Source organism: Stegodyphus dumicola, chromosome X1, assembly GCF_044657685.1.
Source record: "Stegodyphus dumicola isolate Sdum_Otavi_A_Nest chromosome X1, ASM4465768v1".
In the NCBI taxonomy this organism is placed as follows: domain Eukaryota; kingdom Metazoa; phylum Arthropoda; class Arachnida; order Araneae; family Eresidae; genus Stegodyphus; species Stegodyphus dumicola.
Genome location: NC_140780.1, coordinates 34,693,582 through 34,718,425, shown reverse-complemented (window position 1 = coordinate 34,718,425; position 24,844 = coordinate 34,693,582). Strand labels below are relative to the sequence as shown.

Sequence of the window (24,844 nt, the reverse complement as noted above, 5' to 3'; positions counted from 1 at the left end):
TACCTCATAAACAAAAATATTTATTATATTTTACATGTCTTTAAGCATACACTGCTTGACGAAGAAAATGCTACATTCTTAAGAAGGAAACGCATTTTCCCGAACTTTCTGTGAGAATTGCACACGTGTAAGTTATGCGAATGATTCCATTTGCAAACCAATCAGACTATTAGCACGTTGTATATAAGCAACCAGAGAAGGCGCGAAATCATCAATTTGGGCTCCGTTACGGCTTTTGAAAATTGTTTCCCTGGTCTCGAGTTTGGTGAACAAATATGACATATTTTGCCTTTAAGATGTTGTTGTACTCAGTATAAATATACGGATGAGTTCAAGAGGGGCTTCATGTTAGGCTTCTGTACAAATGATTGGTCTTAGCGTTGTATCGCGGAGGAGTCGCAGATTGATGCCCAAACTGTTGATCGAATTTGGCAACAATGGAACCAGAAAAGATATGTTCAGTGCCATAGAGGCCTCGGAGGAAAGAGATAACAACACAGCTCACTAATCACTGCATATGGTGTCACGTCGTATCTCACCCACGGTCTACTGTTGGAGACATTTCGCGAACTGTATAGGATGTTCCTGCTGCTCCAATATTGACGAGGACAGTTTCACAATGATTGGCAAATGTAGCTTTTTTTGTTTAACTGTCCTTTGTGAAGACTTCCATTAACAGAGAGTCTTCGCCTATAACGTTTGCAATAGTGTCGTAGTATAGTTGAGTGAAGTATGAATGAGATGTTATAGCTTTTAACAATGAATGTCGCTTCTGCCTCGGCATGCGAAAGTGTAGTGAAGACATGCCCGCCAAGCGGATTCCTTTACCATTTCGAGCGACACATAACTCGTAACTTGGAATAATGGTTTGGGATGCCATTAGTGCTTACAACCTTTCATATCTAGTGCTCATTATAAGCACATTAACGGGACGTTACGATTGATGATCATGATGATGATAAAGTGCTGCACCTTGGACTTCTTCCAAATATTCAGGGCTTCAACAAAGATAACGCCCATATATGTACTGCTTGCCTTGAATGCATTGCAAGGTGGGTTAATACTCTCTTTACCATCCCAATATTCCGATTCTTCCAGCCCAGAATTTACGAAGCTTGATTAGTTGTCGGTTGAATACCTCCTCTCCTCCACAAAATGAAAATGAACAGTTGGATCATATCAACAACGCGTGCTGCACGATACCACGGGGCATATTTCAGATGCTCATTGGTTCAGTGTAACAAGGTGTTCGAAAATGTATTGTCCGAAATGATGCCGAAATATCTTACCGACTTCCTGTAAATCTACGTGTATTGATGTACATCTTTGAAAATTAAATCATTAAGTACTTTATTATCTATCTGTGTACAAAGCTCTGTCTGTTTTTTACCATGCTTTCATGGCATGGTATTCGCATTTTCCCATGGCTAGCTAGGACCTGAGAGATCCTTGGTTCTAACCCCGAGGAGGAGAATAAACTGATATTTATGTTTCCAGGTCCAAAACATTTTAATGACCTCAATATATGTACATTAATTTCTGCTTTAATTAAATTTCACATTGTACGCATTGCACAGATTGTAATCAGACTAGGTACAGAAAACCTCATTTTTTGTCCTTTATAATGAGACACTGCAAGCACCTTCATAAATGAGCTTAGTCATCATAGTAATTAATTAAAGTCAACGTACTTTCTTTGATTTTTGTATTCTTTTAAAAATTTGCCTCCGGGGTGTTTAGAAAAAAATGCGTGTTTCGAAATTCTGTGGTATCCTCTTTTGTAGACACAAAAATAATTTTAATTTTTGCATTATTTACACAGACATTTTACAAAAGGAAATAAATTACCTGAGACGGACCACACAGAGATGAGAAAATTATGTGTGTACCCCCCACAAGTCAACGTTTTCAAGCTGTTACGATGGGTAAGACGACCAGTTCTGACATCGCAGACGCAATAATTCTTTCCGGTAGAGTACAATAAACATAACTTCACGACCAGTGTCAAGAGATTTTAGCGTTCTGCACTGTGTCTGTCGTCAAAGCCGCTTGATTTCAGGAAGGCTGACGAACTAATGATCTTGTTTTTCCTCGGATATCGTTCCAGATGTAACGAATCAGAGGATGTAAAATATTGATGAAACATGTTATCATCTACAAGAAGAGAGGTTTCAGGAATGGCCCCACTGAACAAGTAAATATGGCATTTAGAAATCTTTTTACAATAGCGGTCGTCTGTTACAACCTGCAGTTTTGAACATAGGTCAATCAGTTACCACACAGTACCTTAACTCTACCAATAAAAAATATTTTTCGGCTGGCAAGTTTTATCCTTTTCATGACAGATGAGTGTCTAAAATCTGAATCGACTGTCGTTGGAAAACAAGACATTAGTTCATTATTTAAACATACAATTTCAGTGGAAATGACTCCATCGCAAATGCCCTTGCTCGCTAGAAAGCACTGCTCAAAAAATCGATGGTCGAACAGCTAGTTTTATGTAATTCAACAGCGAGTCCCGGGATGTTCTCGTTCTTGTGCGGTGATAGAAGCGGTTTGTTGGCTGATTCTACAGCGTAGATTTTGATTAGTTTTACTACTGTTAAACGTCATTTATTTTATTATAGTCATAGAGTAAGGACGACCTCCTTCAGTAGATCCGGAACATATTCCTATTGTCTGAAACACTGCCCAAAACTGGAAGCAGCCTTTAGACGATTCTAAGCTCCACTGCAGCTTTGACGAATGTGAGGCCTTCTTCCAACTTTCCTATAAACCTTATGTAATATTATCGAAATGATGTCTTTGAGATATAAGAAAAATTTTATGTTTGTATAATTATTATTTTTGGCAAAGGGATTTCATAGATGCAATTCGTTTCGTTTTGACCTGCTTTCGTGTTACTACAAAATCCTTAAACACAAGAATAGGGAATCTATATATTCATCGCCCTTCTACTGCGAAAATTTTACATCTGCAAATCACAACAATTTAATTTGTCAGATTCTGCTGTGAGAATATCGTAAAATGATGCTCCTTGTCAAGTTCTGGGTACGTATGTAAATATATTATTCCTCGGTCTCTCAGATAAAAAATTCATATAGAATTCAATAACAAGCTGACGTGCAGATGTAAATCAGTGTGTTATTGAATTTTAATACTAAGCTTATGATGAGATAATATTTTTGCAAACTATGGAGATTTTATACTTACTCAAATAATTTGTGTTTAGTTGATGAATGGAATTTTTTCGAATGGCGAATGTGAAAGGTTTAGTAGATATTCTATAATTTTTTTATGCATTTCTACACAGAATATTACAAATCAATTCTACTCATGCAAAGCATGTATTTTCAATTTAGTCTTTATGACCCGTTAATGCCGTTTCTAGTTGTAGAAAATTTTATTTTTCAACATGCGTACAGCAAATTAAAGCATCTCGACACAGTTGTTAGGCAGTTTATAAATGCAATCTACAATTTATACACTTAGTTAATAAATGCAGTTACAAAGGTTGTGCACATAAGTCGTTCATGTATATTACATGACGGAAAGAAATGCTTTTCAATACAGCAAAAGTTCAGATACAGTACATCCCACATAATACAAAAGCATAAACTACAGAAATAATAATATATAATTTCAAATCTCTCATAAAAATCTTTAAAACAAAAAAATGAAAGAAAATATCATCCAAAATAACTCGTAAACCTGGCTTTCGTTTTCTTTGAATAAATATTGCAAAAGAGTTAGACCTTGTAATATCTTTTCGATTCTTATATATTTTCCCATTACTGTAACTATAATTGTTAAATAAAACTCTTTTAGAGAAATATGTTTTGCAGGCTACAAATATAATATTATTTATCCTTAATAAAAGAAAAATTTATTTTAGTTGTAAACTGATTTGACGTCAAAATAAGTTCTTGTTTTTTCCCCTAAACAATCTAAGAATTACGTTGTCATTTGTTACATTACTTTTGAACTGCTTATAGCACGTCTTTTCTTTTTGAATTATTAATGTCACACGTAGCTTCACATTTTAATCATTTATTGTTTGATCTCTCCTAACATATTTAATATTACATTTTAAGGAACATCATTTTTCAACAAATTTAATTAAAAATCACATAATTCTGAAGTTAGTTTCAAGAATAAACAGAAGACAATGCATAAACTACCTATATTCTCATCAAAAAAAAAAATTAAAAATTAAAACACTAATAAAATTCAATTTAATTTTCCAGAATCAGGCTCTGTCATCTGCGAGTAAGACTCATCCTAACTTTCCTTACTTATTTCGCTATTTGAATATCTCGTTGCTACTAAAATAAGAATAGATGAAGACGTACTGTAGCTACAGCATTTATAAATTTAATTTATATTTTCTATCGATTTTAATCCGCATAATTTCTGTATTTTAAGGGAAAATGACAGAAAACAGACTTTCATGTGAGAAAATAAGTTTTCTGTTACATTTGCTCATTATTAGTTGGGTGAACGTAAGTAAATTTTCTAATTAGTTCGTGCTAAGTAGGATAGGGTTCCTTACCTTATGATATGTTTATAGTAATTAATAATCAGATTAAATAAGATACAAACCTCATATACCCAGATTTTTTTAGAACCCCGAAATGTACAAATGAACTTAATATCTGTTTTAAACCTTAAAATGTAACTTTTGTTTCACGTATCAATTAAAATTTGAGAATAGCTTTCAAAACTATAATTTTTTTAAAGATTTTTTTGGATGTTGAACTGCTAAATAGAAAATAACTAAATGTCCCAAAAATGATTTTAAAATAATAAATTGAGTAGTTTCTGATGGTATTTAAAAACGAACGGAGCTTAGTAAATATTTGAAAATCTTAATAGAAAGTATGTTATATGTGAATATTTTTGGGAAACTCTCCTTTATCTAAACCTTTAGGAATTTACTCTACTTTTTAATTTGTTCATAAGAAACTACCAGAAAATTATCTTAATTTATTTTTCAAACACGTATTTAGACTCTAAATGTACAATAGAAATTCTTCATTTTATATATAAGTGTAATCTGTTGTAAGCTTGAGCACAAAACGTATGCTTAAGATTTTAAATCAGCTTAGCAAACTAACTACCGACTGAAGAAATTATGAATATATTATCATGCCGCAAATTATTTATATGTTTCTAATTTCATCTGGCCTTAACTGCAACGTACATGAATTTTATCCTATAATGAGCATAAAATTACCAATTATTCAATAAAAAAATTAGAGTCATGCATTTGAAGGTACTTTAAAGCATGCTATATGTATGTTCCCTTGGTTTAAATTTCTCTATAATTATGGAAAGAATCAAAGAATAGTTATGAAAGGAATAACAAAAACTATATATATTTATGGCTGTTTTTAGCTTTAAAAAATATTTAAAGGAAACAACTATACTCAGATTACAAACCTGCTGCACGTGATGTTGGGATAAAAGAGGAGTACTTTTGTAAGTAACCATAACTTAAAGAGTTTTTCTAATATTTTAAAGTTACGCTATGATAAATACTTATTCGTTAACCCAATTTTAATAAATTCTGCACAACTATTCCTTGTATTGGTCATCTTTCAATAATGTTTTCAATAATTACTTAATTACTGTCTTAAGTGAAAAAAAATGCATTGTTATTATTATTGTTAATCACTATTATTGTTTCAAATATTACATGGATTTTCAAATACAAAATTATTCCCAATGTAAGAAAAAAATTATGAAGTAATTAACTCGAAATTAATTTGGAAATAATAATACCAGCATACTTTACATAAAACAATTTATTTGAAATTTCGCACAAGTGGAAGTGAAACTACAAATAAATACGTACACCCTAAATAGGTTTGGGTTGCACGCAGTTTCCCAGTACCACTCCACTATTAAAACATACTAGGTGCATCATGTTTTTCGGTATTTAAAATCTATTGTATCATAAAAATATCCGTTATTTTATTCTATATTCATCTTTAAGCACTATCATAGTGAGGCATATCTTGAATCTACTATCTATCATAGAAGTGCAAAAACAAACGATTAATATTTATCATTTTTACAAAGTGCAGTTCGGGGACTCCTCTGAAAACTCCGATAGCTGAAATATTTCATGCAGCTTTCGACATTGTAGTCGTAAAATATGGTACAGTTGCGTATTATGAACCCTCAGTGATCTAAAGTACAATAGATATATTTATTAAATACACAATTTACAAGCTTGGAACCGTATCTTTTTAATGATGGACGATAAGCTATCTTCTGTACAATAATACAATAAAGCAAGTATTTTTGATTTAGTCATAGTATCAAACACAGTTCAAACGCTAAACGTAAAAGATATACTTCAGTTATTTACATTCTCTTGTCCTATACTTGTTCTACATAATACAGTTTACTAAATACACTCTCATTCATAGCTCTGAAATAGTTATACATAGAGGAGGAGAAAGAATATTTTATCTGGATTAACTGCACTTAAACTTGAATATGGAATTAGAATGAAAGATCGTAATTTTGCAGCACGGTTGAAAATACTTATAACTTTTCCTTAAATTATGAAGCAGTTCCCAGAATTATAATACAGTAAAGTAAAGTTGTTTCAAATAAAGGTAAATTCTTTAGCATTTTGTAGAAAAGCGGAGAAAAATGCAGAAAATGAACATAATAAAAAGAAAATTCATTTGCAAGCGTTAATGAATTAATACTAAAATATTAAACATAAGAAATTTCTGCTCAGGTATTATTTTTTAATTATATGTTTTTCAGCTCTTCCGAAACCATTTACTTCGCCTTTTTATATATTTATATAGTTCAAGCAATTAAACGGTATTTTGGGGCAAAAACATGGTTAATATCCACCTCCATATACTACCATTGACAAAGCCTCTATATTTACAATATAGTAATTCTGTTTTATTCTCTACTACCATGAACCAGACATTTAAGTCAGATATTATACACATGGACCTGGTATCAACGAGCTTTCCCTTCAGTGGGACTTAATTGATATTTTAGGCGAACAAAACTGAATACCACTACTTTAAACCTGAATGTTATGTTCTCAGAATGACTACATTTATCTATTGTTCTAGAAACTGTGGAAGACCTGTAGATGTCAAAATTACGGTTTGATACTGGATAATATTGATTACAATATTTAGTTTTCCTTAGGTTGATACAGAATGGTCGTGAAACGTTGAAAAACTTGTAAATGCATCATAGTACAGAAAGCTTAAGAATTAATTTACACTAAGTTGCATATACTTTCAGTGACAGTCTCTCCTTTAAGATCATACATTGTAATGGACATATATCGACAGATTACAAGTGTTTACATTCGGGAGAGAATAATGAACACAAATATAAATATTATGTGTTGACAAATACGAGCTACGTGCAAGGGGGTTGGAATTTCATGTAAGGAATGTGACAGGGAAAAAGGGAGGGAACACTTTTGTATTGAACAGCCTTTTGCAGTCTTGAAAATCTTGCCGATTCATGGTCCTCTTTTTTCCGTCCTATTAGCCTGAAAATGAAAGGAATAGTGGATTGTTAAATTCAAGAAGGAAATTATATAAATAATATTATAATGAATATGTTACCGTGAAAGACCGAAATTGGAGAATGTCGACTTTCACCGGAGAATATCAACATTCACCAAATACGTAGGTGAAAGACCGAATATTTCACTACATTCTTGTATATTCGGACCCTCACTGGCGTATGTCGACAATTACAGATATGCTCTGGTGAAAGTCGAAAAGAGAGGTCATAAAGTGCCATAATAGTTTAAGTTGTTGCAATAAATAAGATTTGAATCACATAATTTAGAAAGTTTTTTATAACTGTTATTTTATTTTCTCATTTAGAACGTACTGTATAATTAAGTAAGTTTTTAACTTCTATTATTTTCCTTTCTCATTTTTCATTTTGAATGTATTGTGTGTTTTAGTTTCTCATGTTCTTAAGTTCTTATTTCAAGGCTCAAGTGCGTTTATTCGCGACTGAATTACGGAGAAGAAAATACCGTATTTATGCGAATCTAATGCGCCATCGAATCTAATGCGCATCCCCATTTTAAAACTTTAAATAATAAAAAAATTGTTTGTCGGCGAATGTAATGCGCATCAATGATATGAGGAATTTATTGAATCTTATTTTATACAACAATGGATTTGTATATAAACTATCAATTAATGGTATGATAATTTTATTTAAATTTAGATACCATATTTTATACAACAATGGATTTATACATAAAGTAGCAGAACATAGAATTAACCTATTAATGGGCAATTGTTATGTGAAACAATCATTGTTAATTACTACTACCGTATATCCATCCACGGCTAGCCTTAAACTCTTGTTTCGGTATTCCAAGAACTTCATCCTCCTCTTTTGCTTTATTTCTCATGGTGTCACTAGTCACAGGTTGTCCATTCTTCCTCCTTTCACGTACAAATTCCAAAACTTTTTCTTCAGTTTTAGGGTGTCTTCCTTTGCGAGGGCCAGTGAATTTCTTTCTACTAGCTTTAGTTGCAAACAGTGCCAATTTCTGTTGCCGCCACAAGCGAACATTGCTCTCAGCTACGTTGAACTCTCTCCCTGCCTTTCTATTGCCATTTTTTAAGCACAAAGAATTACTTTATGTTTGAAAGTAGCGTCATATGACATTCTTCTGTTTGCCCTCCATTTCGTGACTACGTACTCTGCAGTTTGTATCCTCTATGCAATAATGTGTCAACGATAAATGTAACGGTAAATGTAGTCGAGAAATACAGTAATTCGTTGTTACGATTTAAATTTGGTTGACGCCATCAGCGAACTGCTGACGTCATCGGCGAACTTTGCACTCGAATTTAATGCGCCATCGAATCTAATGCGCACCCCAATTTTGAATACTACATTTGGCCAAAAACGATGCGCATTAGATTCGCATAAATACGGTATAATATTGTTATATGTTCAACATTCACCATTAGTACATGGTGAATGTCAACATTCACCGGTGTAAGTCAGAAATAAGAGTATTTGGAAAATATTTCGGACATACACCAGGAGACTATGTGGATGTTGACATTCACCGGTGAAAGTCGACATTCTCCAGATTTCGGTGTTTCATCGTAACAAATGTACATGTATCTCAAAACATAACAAAAAAGTAAAATAATCAATTAAAGTTATATTTTAAAAATTTAGAGTTGTAGAAAATTATTTTTGCCTAATGAAATGTAATTAAAGGTGAAAATTCAGCTTTTAATTTAATTCGGTAGCTATTAGTGAAAATGTGAGATTTTAATTCAAAGTTAGTTTTATTTTGTTGCTAATTAATGAGCCAGTGCATGATGGTAATAGGATGTAAATGCATTTTTTTCTTATACGAAGAAAGGAAAGGTACTGAAATCCAAAGGAAATATAACAAATTAACTCCCTATTTCACTCTGAATGTTAAAAATAAAACAGGAAGCCGATAATTTCTGAAAATATAGTGTCCTAATTTATATAAATTAGAAGTAAATATTTATTACAATTCTTTTTCATATTTGGATCAAAATACATGGCAAAAGGAAAGTCGGCTATATTTGGCACTTCTTACCTAATGGTCCACTTAATATTTCCGACTCAGAAGCTGACAGATGCATTTGATCACTATCATGCACATAACATGTACCAATAATTGGGAGTAAATGTTAGTTTATTCAGCTGTAATCATAGTAATTTTTAAAAAGGGATTCCAAAATTAAAAGCATTTAGAATTTCATTATTCATTTAGTACAGTTACAATAAAATAACACAAGTGGTACCTAATAAACAGGCATTCAGAGCAATGGAACTTTGAAGGTCTGCATTTAAACAAAACTTAAGCCTGTGAGATAAAAACGAGCAATAGATTTACATTCTGGCATATATGGAACCCAGATACTTAAAACGCCCGTCTCCTGATCGTTATGTTTTACATAATGCTCCCAGCATTTCAATGGCTAAATTAGATCACAACGATGCTTTTTCTGTGTCACATAACGAAAATATATGCCTTTATACTGCTTGCTCGTAGTCCATGTGTTGTCCCTATGGCTACTACTGCGAAAATAAAAGAAATATTTTCACTGCCACATTAAAACTCGACCGAAGAAAACTGAGAGATGAATTAGCAGAAAGAAATTAATGGAGGAACATAAAGTTCAGGTTTACACTTAAATAAACAAGATGGTATACTCTCTAGATATTCATAATGCCTATAAATAGAAATAACTTAAAAGAATTGGATCTGCATTATTCTCAATATGAAGATTTAAATCCTGTGTTATACGAATGATTTGACCCGAGAATAGTAGAGGAAGCATCCACTTCCTCAATAGATGATTGCAAGAAAAAGAGAAAGGATTACATGGGAAAATGAAGATGCAAAGTGTGCGTAGTTTTTTCCCGTCAGGTGATTTAACCGATTAAATTAAGCCTTCTAGTCCTTGTCAGCTGAAAGTGTCCGGTGAAAATAGAAGTGTACACGGACGATCTTATTGAACATTTCAAGAATATTGCTAAAGAAATGTAATCTGATAGCAGAAGAAATAAGTATATTATGTCGATCAGATTGGATTGCTATGAAAATATCTTGTCTCAGTCCTTCGATCCGATCGGAAAACTTTAAGCAGAATAAAGAAAGCTTGACTGGGGATATGCACAAATGTTGCACGTGCGAGCAAAGTGATAAGCAAGTTTTGCAATCCACAATGCTTTAAAAATCTGAAAAATCTGCCCATCCATTATCTCTTCTCTACAAATAATAAAAGGAAGAGTCCGTCTGTTTGTGTGTGTGTCTTTCGTTCGCGTTGCGCGTAAGCTAATAGACCCACGGCTACGAAATTTGGTACATAGGTGCATCTAGACAAGAGCCAGTGCACCTCAAAGCGATTTTTTCGAAATTCGAATTCGAATTTTTTTTATTTCATGTTTTGTGACGAAATCGCGTCATTTTCAGACATAATGGGCTATAGGAAAGCGAGATTTTACTCTACATACTCCATTTTCACATCGTCATGAAACGTAGGCACGTAGCTATTTTACGAACTTAAAATAAATTTCGTGTTTAAATATATCGATTAAATACGAATTTATTTGACAAAATGAGCTTAACACCTTTTCAACGGGATTTTTTCTAAAAAAAGTTTATTTTTAAAAATGTACAGTTTATTTTTTATTTTTTATTTATTTATTTTTTATTTATTTATTTATTTATTTATTTATTTATTTATTTATTTTTTTTTTTTTATTTTTGGACACGTTAAACTTTCCTCCTTGCGACTGCTTTTACAAAAAGAATTTTGTAAAAATGATAATATTTTGTATTTTAAAAAAAAATTTTAAATGAAACTTCCTAGTACATCTCACATCTTTAAAAATGTGATTTTGGCAACAATTTTCCTTTCTTATTGTTGTTGATAGATTTTTGATGAAATCGCATCATTTTGAGTACTTTCATTCTTTTAGAAATATGGGTTTGGCAACAATTTTTCATCGTATTTCTTATGCCACTGTTTTTAAGAGATTGGCATATTTCATTGTCATTTTTTATATATATAATACATTTTTATTGATTTTTTTTATAAAGATCTTCTGCAGAGTAATATTCTGTGCAGTTTTTTAATTTAATGTTTGGTGTTCCCTACAGGCATTTTTCCGGTACATTTAAAAGCCAGACGTAGGCTGGCCGTGTAGAGGCTTGTGAGACATAAAAGAACACCTAGATGCATTGTGAAACATTTAAAGAACAGTTTTGTAGGTTTTTTATCGCCAGTGTGAAGAAGCATTTAAAAAAGTGGGTTTTTTATCACTAGACCAAGAAAAAGAAAATACTTTAGCTGAGCGACTCTAGACTGTAACGTCTATTCCCCGGTTGGAAAGTTAATTGTTTCTGCTATCCAATGTAAGAAACCTTTTCCAGACAATAAATTAAGGAGTATAAAAATGAATACAAAGATAAATTATAGCTCTCTTTTTATCCATTGATGTGTAAAATTTGAACATTTTGTCCAAGGTTTTCAGAAAATTTTTGCATTAAAGACCTTGCATTTACTTTACTTTTGCCTGACAGAATATAGAGATTATTGCGTTGATGTTAATTTTATATAGTGCGTGAAATGGATAGTGAAGCGATGAAGACTTTAAACATTTAAAAATTTGTTTCTTGTTCGAAATCTTGGATTTAGAGACGTGATCGGAGAAGATTATTATTAGAGAACAGGAGATGCAGCCTTAGAATAGGTGTAGACAGTTCCGTTCTTTCCCCTCTTAATCCTTTCTTCGTTCCGTCTTCATGATGAGCAAATACTCGAACATGCTCTATGAAAGGTGAAAAAATATGAAAAGGGGGGAGATGAAGATGTGGACGACTGCGCTCAGATTAAGAAAGTTATGTGGAAGAAAACTGACGAAGAATTGTAGATTTTAACAAGATTTACTGAGAAATTTTCATCTGTATCATTATATGGCGTTAAGAAAAAGTCAGCGAATAAGCAATGAATTTTTTAAATTCTAAAGACAATTTAATAAGATGGCAGACATTCGTAACTAAGTTGTGCCTTCCCACTAAAAAATTCACAACTGTCATATGTTCTATAATTTTTAAATGCTGTTTAAGGTTTGATTTTGTGAAATATAAAGTTACGCATATGTGCTTTTTTTGAGTTAAAAAATACGCAGGATTCTTTTTTTCCGTTTATTTAACTGCGGTAGGTGAATCGAAAATCAAAATCAAAGGGCTTCTTTTGCTGAAATTTCTATGATGGCACCACAATATTTGAAAAACTAAATAAACAAGTAAGTTATCCAAATAAAAATTCAGTTATCTGGGGGGGGGGAATCTCTTGTCCGGGTTCAGGGAAGCTTTTTTTTGTTGCCCGCAAAGAGAGTTTCTACTTATCTTTAGCAATGCTGCTCCATTTTTTTATCGTTATCATTAAGGTATCGATATAAGTTGTAGTCTTCACGTAGTGTTGCCCATAAATTTAGCATTCATTCTAAAATCATTTCTTTAAAATTTTTTATAGAAAATATTTGGCTTATTCAAATAGTAAGGTGATGACAGCAATAAAATATTTCCCCGTAACGATATAGCACAGCCAATTTTTTTTTTCAAATATAGCCTTAATCTTACCGGATGTTGAGAAAGAAAAGCTGAATAGTGATTTCAGACAGAATTACAAAGTGCACTCGCGTAACATGTAGTGTTGGTTCACCTTCAGTCAGTTGGTAACTGTATTTGATTCATTCAAACATTTTTTCAATTCTGCGATTCACCAGGTCTTGAATTTTCAAGAAGCGTTCACAACCTTGAAGGAAACGGGCATTCCACATTTGGGCGCTTTTTCATGAAATGCAAATTTCTCCATACACTCGAGTATTCCCCTATAAAAACCAATCAGCTTTTTGCCTTCGGCCAATAAAAAGCACATGGTTGTCAACTAATGAAGAATTTGAGAGCTGAAGCACCTTTTTTAAGCTTCATATGATCAAACAGTGTCGTAAGACTGAAGAAGAACAAGTGCTACATAACGCGCAACTGCACATTGTTGTTCCTCGTTGTGTGAAGTCAGGAACCTAGTTCTCTCAAATAATACCCGATAAGATCAAGGTTATATTTGAAAATGAAGGATTATTCTACTTCTTCATGAAGAAAATTTTAGCTCAATCATCTCCTTTTGGTTTAACCAAATCAATAAGAGCAATACAAAATAAAACTCACTTGATTTTGGTCTATTACTCTTGGAAGCCAGTTGGAGCATGCTATTTTCATGACCTAAAGAAAGATAGTTTTTGTAAGTCAATAATATAGTAATTCACTTTAATAAAACATTTTAGTTATATGCAGGTATACTCAGTGTTAAAATCATTAAAATTAACCAAATGAGTCTTGAAACAAATCTTCTTATTGCCTTTGAATATTCAATAACTATGTTATTAAGTTGAGTAAATATTACCTAAAAGCAAATTAATTGTTATAAATTGGACTTTATTTATTATTAAATTGGACTTTACATTATGACTTTTACCTTAAGATACTACACACTTTACGTTTAATTTACGGTTATTTACGATAAGAAATTTAAGATACAAGGAGAAAAAGGTATTTTAATATACGTAGAATTTAAAAAAATCAAATTAACAGAGGCATTTTATGTATAAGTCTCATTTTGAAATTATAAAGAAGGTTTCTGAAAGTTCATCTGTAACCACAATTGATGTTTAAACTACATCGTACGTAAAAAATCGCATTCATAGAAAATTAGACTTCCCATTTCTACATTCTAATTGTAATTTTCGAATATTTACATAGTGCCGAATATTTATAGAAAGAATAAAGTCAACAAAAAAGACTGAGAGTTTTGAAATTATTCTATAATGTGCAAAATCTATGCTAATACTCGTCATTTAAAAGTTATTACGTCACAAATAAATTCGCTATTTGTGTTAATTTTAACCAAAATAAAAGTGAAGCATGTTTTTAATTTAATACCTACCATAGCACTGAAACAATAAACTCGTTTTCAAATACTTTTTATATAAATAAGTGTGGAAACTCTTCGAAACATTATTCGGAAGTTTGATATATTTCGTGTATCAAATTTACTAATTATCTTTATAAGATATGATGCGTACAACAGAATATCAACACTTTGTGCTCTGAAGTACTAGAGGTGTAGTTAAGTTCATTATTTATCAGCGTAGAAATAAATTATTTGATTACAAATAAAAAACTGTCTTATTTTATAGAGTGATATAGAAAACTGTCTTTATACAGTAATATTTTAAAGAAGGTACATCATTGAATAGAAAAGCAGTTTTCTTTCCGAAATTTTTAATTACTTGTTCCGTACTTAGAACGTATTAACACGATTTCAATATTTCCATGTACTCCTTTACCTTTTATCATTGAACTTTGAATTAACTCTAAGTAAACACTGAAAACTTACAACTACCATGTCTGAAAACTCTTGCATGCGTACTGTTAATGAATAATAATTAGCAGAACTGTAATATTCAAAATCTTACCAGCAGCTAACTTGCGATAAACTTCCGGAATGCCTTTGCTGGATGAAGGCCCATTCTGTTCAGCTAAATGCCGGTACAAACCAGATTCATCAAATGGTAGAGCTTGGTTTTCAGGAAACATGCTCTGGTATTCATGAAGACTGGCAACTAAAGCGGCCAAAACAACCTCTAAATAAAAAATAATTTTTATGAAGAATATTCAGGCTTTGGTCCATACAGAATAATTTTTGATATTGCAACATTATTATACATGAAAATAATGAGTTATTCCTGAATTATTTTAATTAATAAATTAATGACATAGAGTTAGCTTTTATAAAACTTATGTACCTGACAAGAAAGTCTATATTTTCACAAAATTTTAAGATGAAGTAGTTATTTTTTATATTTGTCGCTTGTTTTTCCTTATCTGACGATCGGAAAGAGTTGATAGTTTCATAAGGTTTTCAAGCTAAGCAAAGAACATTTAAATCATGACAAAAAAACACCTGCGGTGTAAAATGAAGCGTAAATGATGAAAATGCTACTTTCCTTCTTCGAAATTTGAACGTCTCTCTTTTGCGATACGGAAGAAACTCCAGCTCTTAGATAGCAAATATCTTAAGTTAAATTCATAAGGGGATTGCGCTTATGCTGAAAAATTCATCATCGAAAACAGATAGCAGCATACATACGTAGATGCATAGAAAAGGTAACAATTGGTACAATTTGGGATTCGGTAAGCTTGACAATTGTAGTGAAAGCAATTAAAAACAATTTTAAACCCGAAACTCTTTTATGAGCAATTTTATAAACTGTATCAGAAACCAAGTGAAGCATTAGCTTAAATGTAAACTTTGTTATCAAAATTTACGCAAAACTCTATCTATGAGGGAAGTTTTCCAGTTTAACAGGGCAGATCATTTACGTTATCTTTTCAATTTATGTTGTTGCAGTCACTTTAAATGCTGTGTTCTCTTTATTTATTTGTTTTTGATAAATTTAAAACATGGAAATCCCAAATTTAGGCTATGTATATATATGTAGTTTAACGTTATAAGGTATTTCTCCCACTTTCCTAGAGTGCCTTCGTGGTGTAGTGGTTCTGCACGCTGGGCAGGTATTCCAGAGGTCCGTGGTTCGATTCCCGGCCAAGACGTTGCTAATTTTTCATCTTGCCTGCTTCCAAAAATTACTTATGTCTCTACAACGTGAATAAATTCCTTATCCCATGCATGCTTTTATCGCTTTTAAGGTCGTATGAAAATTGCCTTATAAAAATCTGTATAACTATTCCGTTACATCAAAATACTATACATAAAACTGTTTAAATCAATAACGAAGTAAGTCAGTTACGAAATGCACTGAAGAAAGATTGTATACTCCTTTCTGTCAGGAATTTCCAGGAACTGAAATCTGAACAGCAATTGATTGTGAAAACAGCAGTTATTGTTACAAAATCTTATTTCTCTTTGTTTAATACAGCTTTGTCTTTTAAGTTGCATTTATGTGCCTGGAGTTTAAAACATAAAAGCTTATGAAAAGTATGTGTATTTTACTACGAGAAACTAATTTTTGGTATGCTATAAACATTTTATTGATATTGTTCTAGCATAAAGTGTCGCTTTATTTTTGTTTGGAAATATGACCGAGTTTATAGGTCATTTTGTCATGCCATTACTGAGAAAGCTGTAAAGAGTGTAACATAGGGATGTAGGGTTTATAGGATGTACCGATATCATGCTCAAAAAGAAAAGCTTTGGTTTGGTTTAGCTGACTGCGGCAAAACATACTTGGCCTATTAAGGGAAAGTAGGCCTTCAGAGAGGTCTTTCTAATGGAAATTGGCTCGCATATATGGTTACGCATTGGAAAACCATGTAAATGCCCATGCGTCCAGCTAGTTCGCCGGGATCCGAACTCCGGACCGAACTACCAGTATTCAGAGACTTTCGGCCAAGCTATGGCCGGTTTCCCAACATAAAGAGCAGACCTTGGTGATGCATTTCATATCTGGCCCACTAAAATGTTCCTCGGTGATAAGAATGCTGTCTCAGTTTTGAGATGAATCGTAAAGGTGTCGTCCTGTGGAGATAGGTCTGTGTGCGTCTTAGAGACCGTTAATAGGACCAATGAACATCTTGGAATACTATATTAAGCTGCTTAAAACTTACACAATTTCATAGCCAGAGATATAACATCTTGTTGCATGCAACATTCAGAATTTAGTAATAATTCCTGAGAGTACAGACTATGGGTGGAAAGTCTCCAAGTAGATTTAAAATACTAGTATCAAAATCTCCTTCAGAACTGAAATATTTTTAAGACTGAAACATTTGAACTGAAAAAGTGGACAGACCGACTGAGAAAAAGTACCTTCATATACACGGTTTACAGTTAACCTCTTTAATTTTGAAGAAATCTATCCTTATATGAACTTTTGAAACAAAACGTTTCTGTTTGAATTCTTTTTCATGATAAGAAAACCAAGCAAAATTTAACACAGCTATCACTTCCAAAGCAATGTTGATACCTCAAGAATAAAAGCAAGTATCAGTTGTATTTTGAAATTATTAAATCTTCAGCCTATACACAGTATTGATTTTAGTTGCCCTATACATCACTAAATGCGTTTTCATTTCACTGCGTATGTAGAAATTCGTATTTGACTTCATAAAACTTGAATTACTGTTTCCAAGCACCTCTTTGAGCATGCAAATTCAAGGCCTCATTTAAAGAAAGACATTGATTGCAGTAAAGTAGAAAGGAAAAAAAAACTAAAAAACTATTATGCAGAGGGATTGTATCTGTTTTTGAATTTACATTTAAATGATATGATTTAAAGTGTAAAGTATATGATGTTTTTTAACTGTCGGCTTTAAGGTCACCGGCCTTCACTATTTAACAAAGAAACAAGTTAAAGACAATGGAAAAATCGTAAAAAACAACCTTGTATTTAGCGTAGGTATAATGAAACACTCAATCGATTTCGAGGGCAGCTAAAGGTCCCTCCTCATCAGGAGAAAGAAATACATAGAAAGAAGAAAATAGGAGAAGGAGTCACAGAAACACGTGGTCCTTATCAGCACTGCACGTGGTTATAACTAGATTTTTAATCAGAGTTGCACTGGCCGCCTACTTTTACTGAGCCAGGATATCTGATCAAGCATAAAGAAATATTAGCGAAGTTAAAATAGGGAGCGAGGGGCAAATGCACCTTACGCTCAAAATCTGAACTTCAAATAATGGAAAGCAACCACTGAAAGGATTTTTATACCCTCTGGTAGTACCAAACGCGAGGAGGTAACGCCATCTATCGGCAAATATAACTGAATTAAGATATTAGAATTTTAAAGGCATTAGGAAGGACTGGATTGGACTTCAAATCATTAACTAAACTTGCTAAATCTTTGTGAATGTGAAAAGTCTCAAGAAAATCCAATTCACCTATGGAAGAAGTCTTTTGGATGATTTTTGCAGACCCAAAATCAAAATTATGGTTAAAAGTCCAACTATGATACGCTATTGAAGACTTGTTAATTTCGCCTTTTTTGACATAAGATTCATGTTCCTTGAAACGAAACTTCAACGCTCTTTTTGTTTAGTCAATATATCTTAAACCACACTGACACGATATACTATAAATTCCCCAAGAATTCAAGACAGAAACGCAATCATTTAGAATCGAAGGGTGAATTTTATTAATAGGGGAGAAACCGACTTGAAAATTGAATTTCTGGAGAATCCGTGCAATTTTATAGCTAACAGAAGGATAAAATGGAAGCACGACAAGGTCATTAATATTATTTCTAACAGTGGAATGTCTTCTTTGATGGGAATCTGAAAATTTTTTAACGGCTTTATCAATAATCACGGGAGAAAATCCACGGTCAATCGCAACTGCTCTCAAATAAAGTTCATAAGTCGTGCTTCCATTTTATCCTTCTGTTAGCTATAAAATTGCACGGATTCTCCAGAAATGAACTTAATTATTTGAGAGCAGTTGCGATTGACCGTGGATTTTCTCCCGTGATTATTGATAAAGCCGTTAAAAAATTTTCAGATTCCCATCAAAGAAGACATTCCACTGTTAGAAATAATATTAATGACCTTGTCGTGCTTCCATTTTATCCTTCTGTTAGCTATAAAATTGCACGGATTCTCCAGAAATTCAATTTTCAAGTCGGTTTCTCCCCTATTAATAAAATTCACCCTTCGATTCTAAATGATTGCGTTTCTGTCTTGAATTCTTGGGGAATTTATAGTATATCGTGTCAGTGTGGTTTAAGATATATTGACTAAACAAAAAGAGCGTTGAAGTTTCGTTTCAAGGAACATGAATCTTATGTCAAAAAAGGCGAAATTAACAAGTCTTCAATAGCGTATCATAGTTGGACTTTTAACCATAATTTTGATTTTGGGTCTGCAAAAATCATCCAAAAGACTTCTTCCATAGGTGAATTGGATTTTCTTGAGACTTTTCACATTCACAAAGATTTAGCAAGTTTAGTTAATGATTTGTCCAATCCAGTCCTTCCTAATGCCTTTAAAATTCTAATATCTTAATTCAGTTATATTTGCCGATAGATGGCGTTACCTCCTCGCGTTTGGTACTACCAGAGGGTATAAAAATCCTTTCAGTGGTTGCTTTCCATTATTTGAAGTTCAGATTTTGAGCGTAAGGTGCATTTGCCCCTCGCTCCCTATTTTAACTTCGCTAATATTTCTTTATGCTTGATCAGATATCCTGGCTCAGTAAAAGTAGGCGGCCAGTGCAACTCTGATTAAAAATCTAGTTATAACCACGTGCAGTGCTGATAAGGACCACGTGTTTCTGTGACTCCTTCTCCTATTTTCTTCTTTCTATGTATTTCTTTCTCCTGATGAGGAGGGACCTTTAGCTGCCCTCGAAATCGATTGAGTGTTTCATTATACCTACGCTAAATACAAGGTTGTTTTTTACGATTTTGATTGTCACATTAGCGTGTTTCTCTTCTAGTTCTAGTTTAAAGACAATGGCTTTAGTACATAGTTTTTAGAACAAAACAACGGACATAGTATTAGAATCGATGTATAGAGAAAGTCTTTTATAATGTTAATCAAAGAAAAATACAGCTTGTGTAACGATAAAATGTCATTCTTAAAAGTTTTATTCTTTTTGGTTTATTTATTTCTTTAAATTATTAGGTTTTGTTGGCACAAGAGTCAAGAAAAATCAGCCATCATGAATCTCCGTGAATCTGTTTCCTTTGGACATGATTTGGAAGTGCACATTTCCTGCCTTAAATAATAATAATAATTAAAAAATAATAAAATAATCTGAAAGTTTTCAGATTTAATATTACGCACATAGGAGCATTTTTTTGCATTTACACATACACACACGTTTCGAGAGCATTTGGGCTAACTCCTCCTTGGGTTAAAAATATTTAAAAGCAGCACATCTTTAGAATTTCTGATAGACAGTCTTGCGCCCTGGAGATAAAAATATTTTATTTCGTACAGTGCGTTGCCATTGCTCGTTTTGAAATCGTTGAGTTTAAGTTCATTAAAGTGTTACAAAATATGAAATCGATAACAAAACAAATTTTAGTTTCCAAATTCGGGCTTCCAGATGCCCATATTCAGTGGAAAATTACATTATTCAAAATTTGATGGCTCTAGGTACTGTTGTTTCATCACAATGCGAGAAACATACATACATCCATGCAGATTCTTCATTATTTAATTTCTTTAAATATAACACAGGGCGGTAATGTTTGGTGGCAACAATTTGAAAAATGATGCGGCCGTTTAGTGATTCGAAGCAAAATGCCGTTTTGAGACTAATATCCCTTCTGGGCTAATTCCCCTTTGGGCTAAAGAGACTATTAGAATATTTCAAAGACATCCGGCTCATAACAAATAAATGAAAATTAAGAAATTGGAAGCGAGCATTGCTCTAACTCAGACGATAAAACACGCGATTATACCTTTAAATCAAAAGGGTGCAGATACTTCTAAAAGGAAAAGGTTATATGATAGAAATCTTGTCCCGAAACAAGCCCTTTTTCGCCTTAAACTAACCTGTGTGAGTAACTGGGACTATCTATGTTAACGACTGAAAAAAATAGAAATTTCAAGAAACTTCAGGATTAATCTCTGTATTCCATCTAAGTTGCTGACGACATGGTAACTAGTAAATCAAATATACAAGCTAAAATTCTCTGACCTATTGAGGAATGAAGCAATATTGTATTGTAGGACAAAAGAGCTATGTACACAATTCTGTGGCTTTATGAAAGCTTTAAATGAATGCACTAAACGTAACAACGTCATTTGTGCAATCTGATATAACGAACATTTCAATTACATAGTAAGTAAATATCATTCCGTCGCACTGAAATCTGACGCCACAGTATGACTCCATAAAAAATTTAAATCCAACAAATAAAATGCAAGCAACAATTATTATTTTAATAGTATCAGAAAAGGCAAACCAGAAATTATTTTTCAACATATTTCTTCGTCTGATGCAAAAAATAATTATCTTCTTACATCTTAATTAATACATTCGGTAATTTAAGTTGCTAATTTAACTACAGGAAACATTAATTATAACTTCCTTTTTAATGATCTATGCATTCATATATCATTTTACTCCGTTCTAAAAAAACTTTGCATTACAATTTAAAAATCAAAACTGTGAATAAATTTCTCTTATTGTATGCCTTTCATGATAAAATTGGAAGCCCGATGGGCTACATATTGGAGGTCCGCACTTCGAATCCCAGCTAGGGCATTGTTGACTTTTCATGTTTCTTGCTTCTAAATAAACGTAATGACTTTAAAAATCTGAACAAAATTTAAGACGGATCTTAGAATTTAGAAACTCAATTTCAGTCTAATTTTCCTCAAAAAAGAGTTTATTATTAAGATTTGACACTCTGATTTTATTTTTCAAAAAGGAAATTTATTTAAAACCGTTGTCTCACATTGTCGAGCGGAACGAAACATGTTATTCGGCACTCATTAATCGATCCAGTTTAATGCCTCAGATAGTCATCCTTTGACAAGTTCTATTTGAATCATTAAAAAGGGGTGATTAATATATCGTTTTTATCATTTTTTTTTTAATTTTTCAGTTTGCAATGCTATTTGTATTATTTTTTTCCTTCCTACTATTATGGTAATTTCAATTTTAAAAATTGCACAATTGTTATAATAAGTTCAAACTTCCCGGACAAAAAGCGTAACTTGTCTTTTTAGAACACTTTTAATTTAGACCAAAAATTTTTCACCTTTAGTCTTTACCTACACCCTTTTTCTTCAGACAGGATAATAAGAATTTCTATTCCCTTTTGAACTCAAACTATATACGTATAGCTGTAGAGACATTAGAATTTTTTGGAAGCAGAAAAGATGAAAAATTAGCAATCGCCTTCGCCGGGAATCGAACCACGGACCTCTGGAATGCCAGCCCAGCGTGCAGAACCACTACACTACGAAGGCACGCTAGAAAAGTGGGAGAAATACCCTATATAGCTTTTATTGAAAAATATTACAGCTAAGATTGTTTTTAAGTGGTTAACTTACACTATAATAAGAAAGCACTTTCACGGTATCGAAGAAAAATTAAGTATCTTATTCCTCCCTGGCTGGCAACATTGGCTGTTTCGGTCAGATAGTGATTTATTTGCAATTAAAAAAAGTACACCTCTTTGATGCGTTAAAATAATTGAAAATTGTCCATATTTTTCCGCCTATGTTCAAACGGTACTCTGGTGTTGCTATGCTAACACTATCGCAGAGACAAAACTCTAATTAAAAATTATTGAAAAATTAAGATTGTTTTAAGTGGTTAACTTACACTATAATAAGAAAGCACTTTCATGGTATCAAAGAAAAATTAAGTATCTTATTCCTCGCTGGCTGGCAACAATGGCTGTTTTGGTCAGATAGTGATTTATCTGCAATTAAAAAAAATACACCTCTTTGATGCGTTAAATTAATTGAAAATTGTCCATATTTTTCCGCCTATGCTTAAACGGTACTCTGGTGTTGTTATGCTAACACTATCGCAGAGACAAAACTCTAATTAAAAATTATACCTTACTTTATGAACTAATAATAATAAGAAGAATTATTTAGAATTTAAGAATTATTTTGTAAATACGTATTATAAATAGCAACAAATATAATAATTTGTTGCTACGGGGTGGTTTCTCTGTGTTATACTTACAGTATTATTTTCTCTGAAATAAAAATAAATATAAGAGCTTTTAAAAAGGCCATATCAGCATAATGAAAATGTGAAAACATATTTGTTAGCAATTTCAGATTGAGTTGCTTAGAATCTTTACTTGATGCGATAAAAATGTAACATACGGGATTATTTACCTAAAACTTTCTCTTTTATTTCGGGAGAGATGCGTTTGTTTCCAACTTCGCTTTCCAGAAAAGAAACAAGTCCAGACAATGTATTTTCAGCAGTCGGGTCATCTGGAAAGTAAAGAAAAAAATTCTCTCAAATTTTGAAGATTTTACTCTTAACATTTACACGATTTTCTCTTACTTTTAATATTTACTTCACATAAGAAATAAATCTATTTCATGTGTCCCCTTTTCTGAATTACGTTTGAGTTAAATGCAATAAATAAAGGCAAGTACTTCAGCAAGAGCTAAATTATATATCATAATATTCACACGAATAACAGCATTTTACTTAACTGCATTGGCAAAATTCTGAAATGTATTCCATGAAAGTGCATTTTTTCCCTTTGATCAGAATACAAAATTTTGACTATTTACGTTTTTATAGATGGTTTAAGTCTTCGTTCTTTTCTAAATTAGAAAATTAGAAAATTACTTGCATAAAGAGGACAAACAGTTTTAAGTGTACTTAAAATGCTCATTCGCTTGTAAATAATTTGTGTCAAAATCCTTTTTACATATATTTTACTTGAGACTGATAGTCCCTAGAATTAAATATAAATTTTATTTTGTTTTTAATTTTACCTAAGATATTAAATTTTACTTCTTTCGTAAGGAGAAAATAGTGCGCAATCTTAAAACTAATTTTAGATAAAACATTCATTATACAGTGTAGCATGGTATTTTCTGTTCAAGTAATTAAAGCTGTATTTAAATACCGATCTCACTTATTTAAAATCTGAAAAACATTGTAGGTGTGACTTCAATGAAGAAGGCGTACCATTCCACTTTGTTATAAAATATCAACCAGGAGAATTTTACTGTCATTTAGAACTAAGAAAAGAAAACTAATATCTTACTTAGATCCTTTTTGCGTATAAACGTTAGAACCTGTAAACCCATCTGATCATCTGCTTTTGATCTTTTTTGAAAGTTTAGTTAGTTAAAACACGGAATAAGATAAAACTCAGACGAAGCTTGAAAAGAATTAACTTCGGACTGGTTACATCGCTGGCAGTAGTGTATATAGACTTAACTTAAAAAAAGACAAAACTTAAAAAATAAATATACATAGGGTATTTAATATAATTGTGCCATTATTGTAATAAGATGACTTGGTGAAAGACAGCTGCAGCGGATTGACGATGATTCTCCGCATTATAAACTGCGTACTTAGCAAGATGACACTCGAAGAACACACATAAGGATAAATTCCACGCATAATTTTATTCCTTGATAATGCACATCATCACTGTGGGTGCGCTATGCACCCCCCAATTTTGTACAGCAATGGACGCAATTAGAAAAGTAAACCCTGCTTGGCTGTCAGCAGCGAAAAAAAGCAGAAGTGAAGAGCGAAGGGGAAGTTGCGACGCAATTACTTT

At 32.3% G+C, this 24,844-nt stretch overlaps 1 protein-coding gene and 1 non-coding gene across 3 annotated transcripts in view; both read right to left on the bottom strand.

Moving 5' to 3' along the window:
• Positions 1-3,445: 3,445 nt before the first annotated feature.
• The window catches only part of LOC118189709 (uncharacterized), a 50,841-nt gene continuing 29,442 nt past the window's right edge, over positions 3,446-24,844 (bottom strand). For both annotated transcript variants that reach the window (XM_035360367.2, XM_035360368.2), the window contains exons 9-12: positions 23,427-23,528; positions 15,070-15,237; positions 13,763-13,816; positions 3,446-7,546 (exon numbers count right to left, since the gene is read on the bottom strand). In XM_035360367.2, coding sequence (XP_035216258.1) covers positions 7,542-7,546; positions 13,763-13,816; positions 15,070-15,237; positions 23,427-23,528 — 329 coding nt within the window. In that variant the 3' untranslated portion in view covers positions 3,446-7,541. The remainder of the gene's footprint in view (positions 7,547-13,762; positions 13,817-15,069; positions 15,238-23,426; positions 23,529-24,844) is intronic.
• On the bottom strand, positions 22,465-22,538 carry TRNAA-GGC (transfer RNA alanine (anticodon GGC)). The gene has a single exon. It is a non-coding gene; the product is annotated as a tRNA-Ala (tRNA).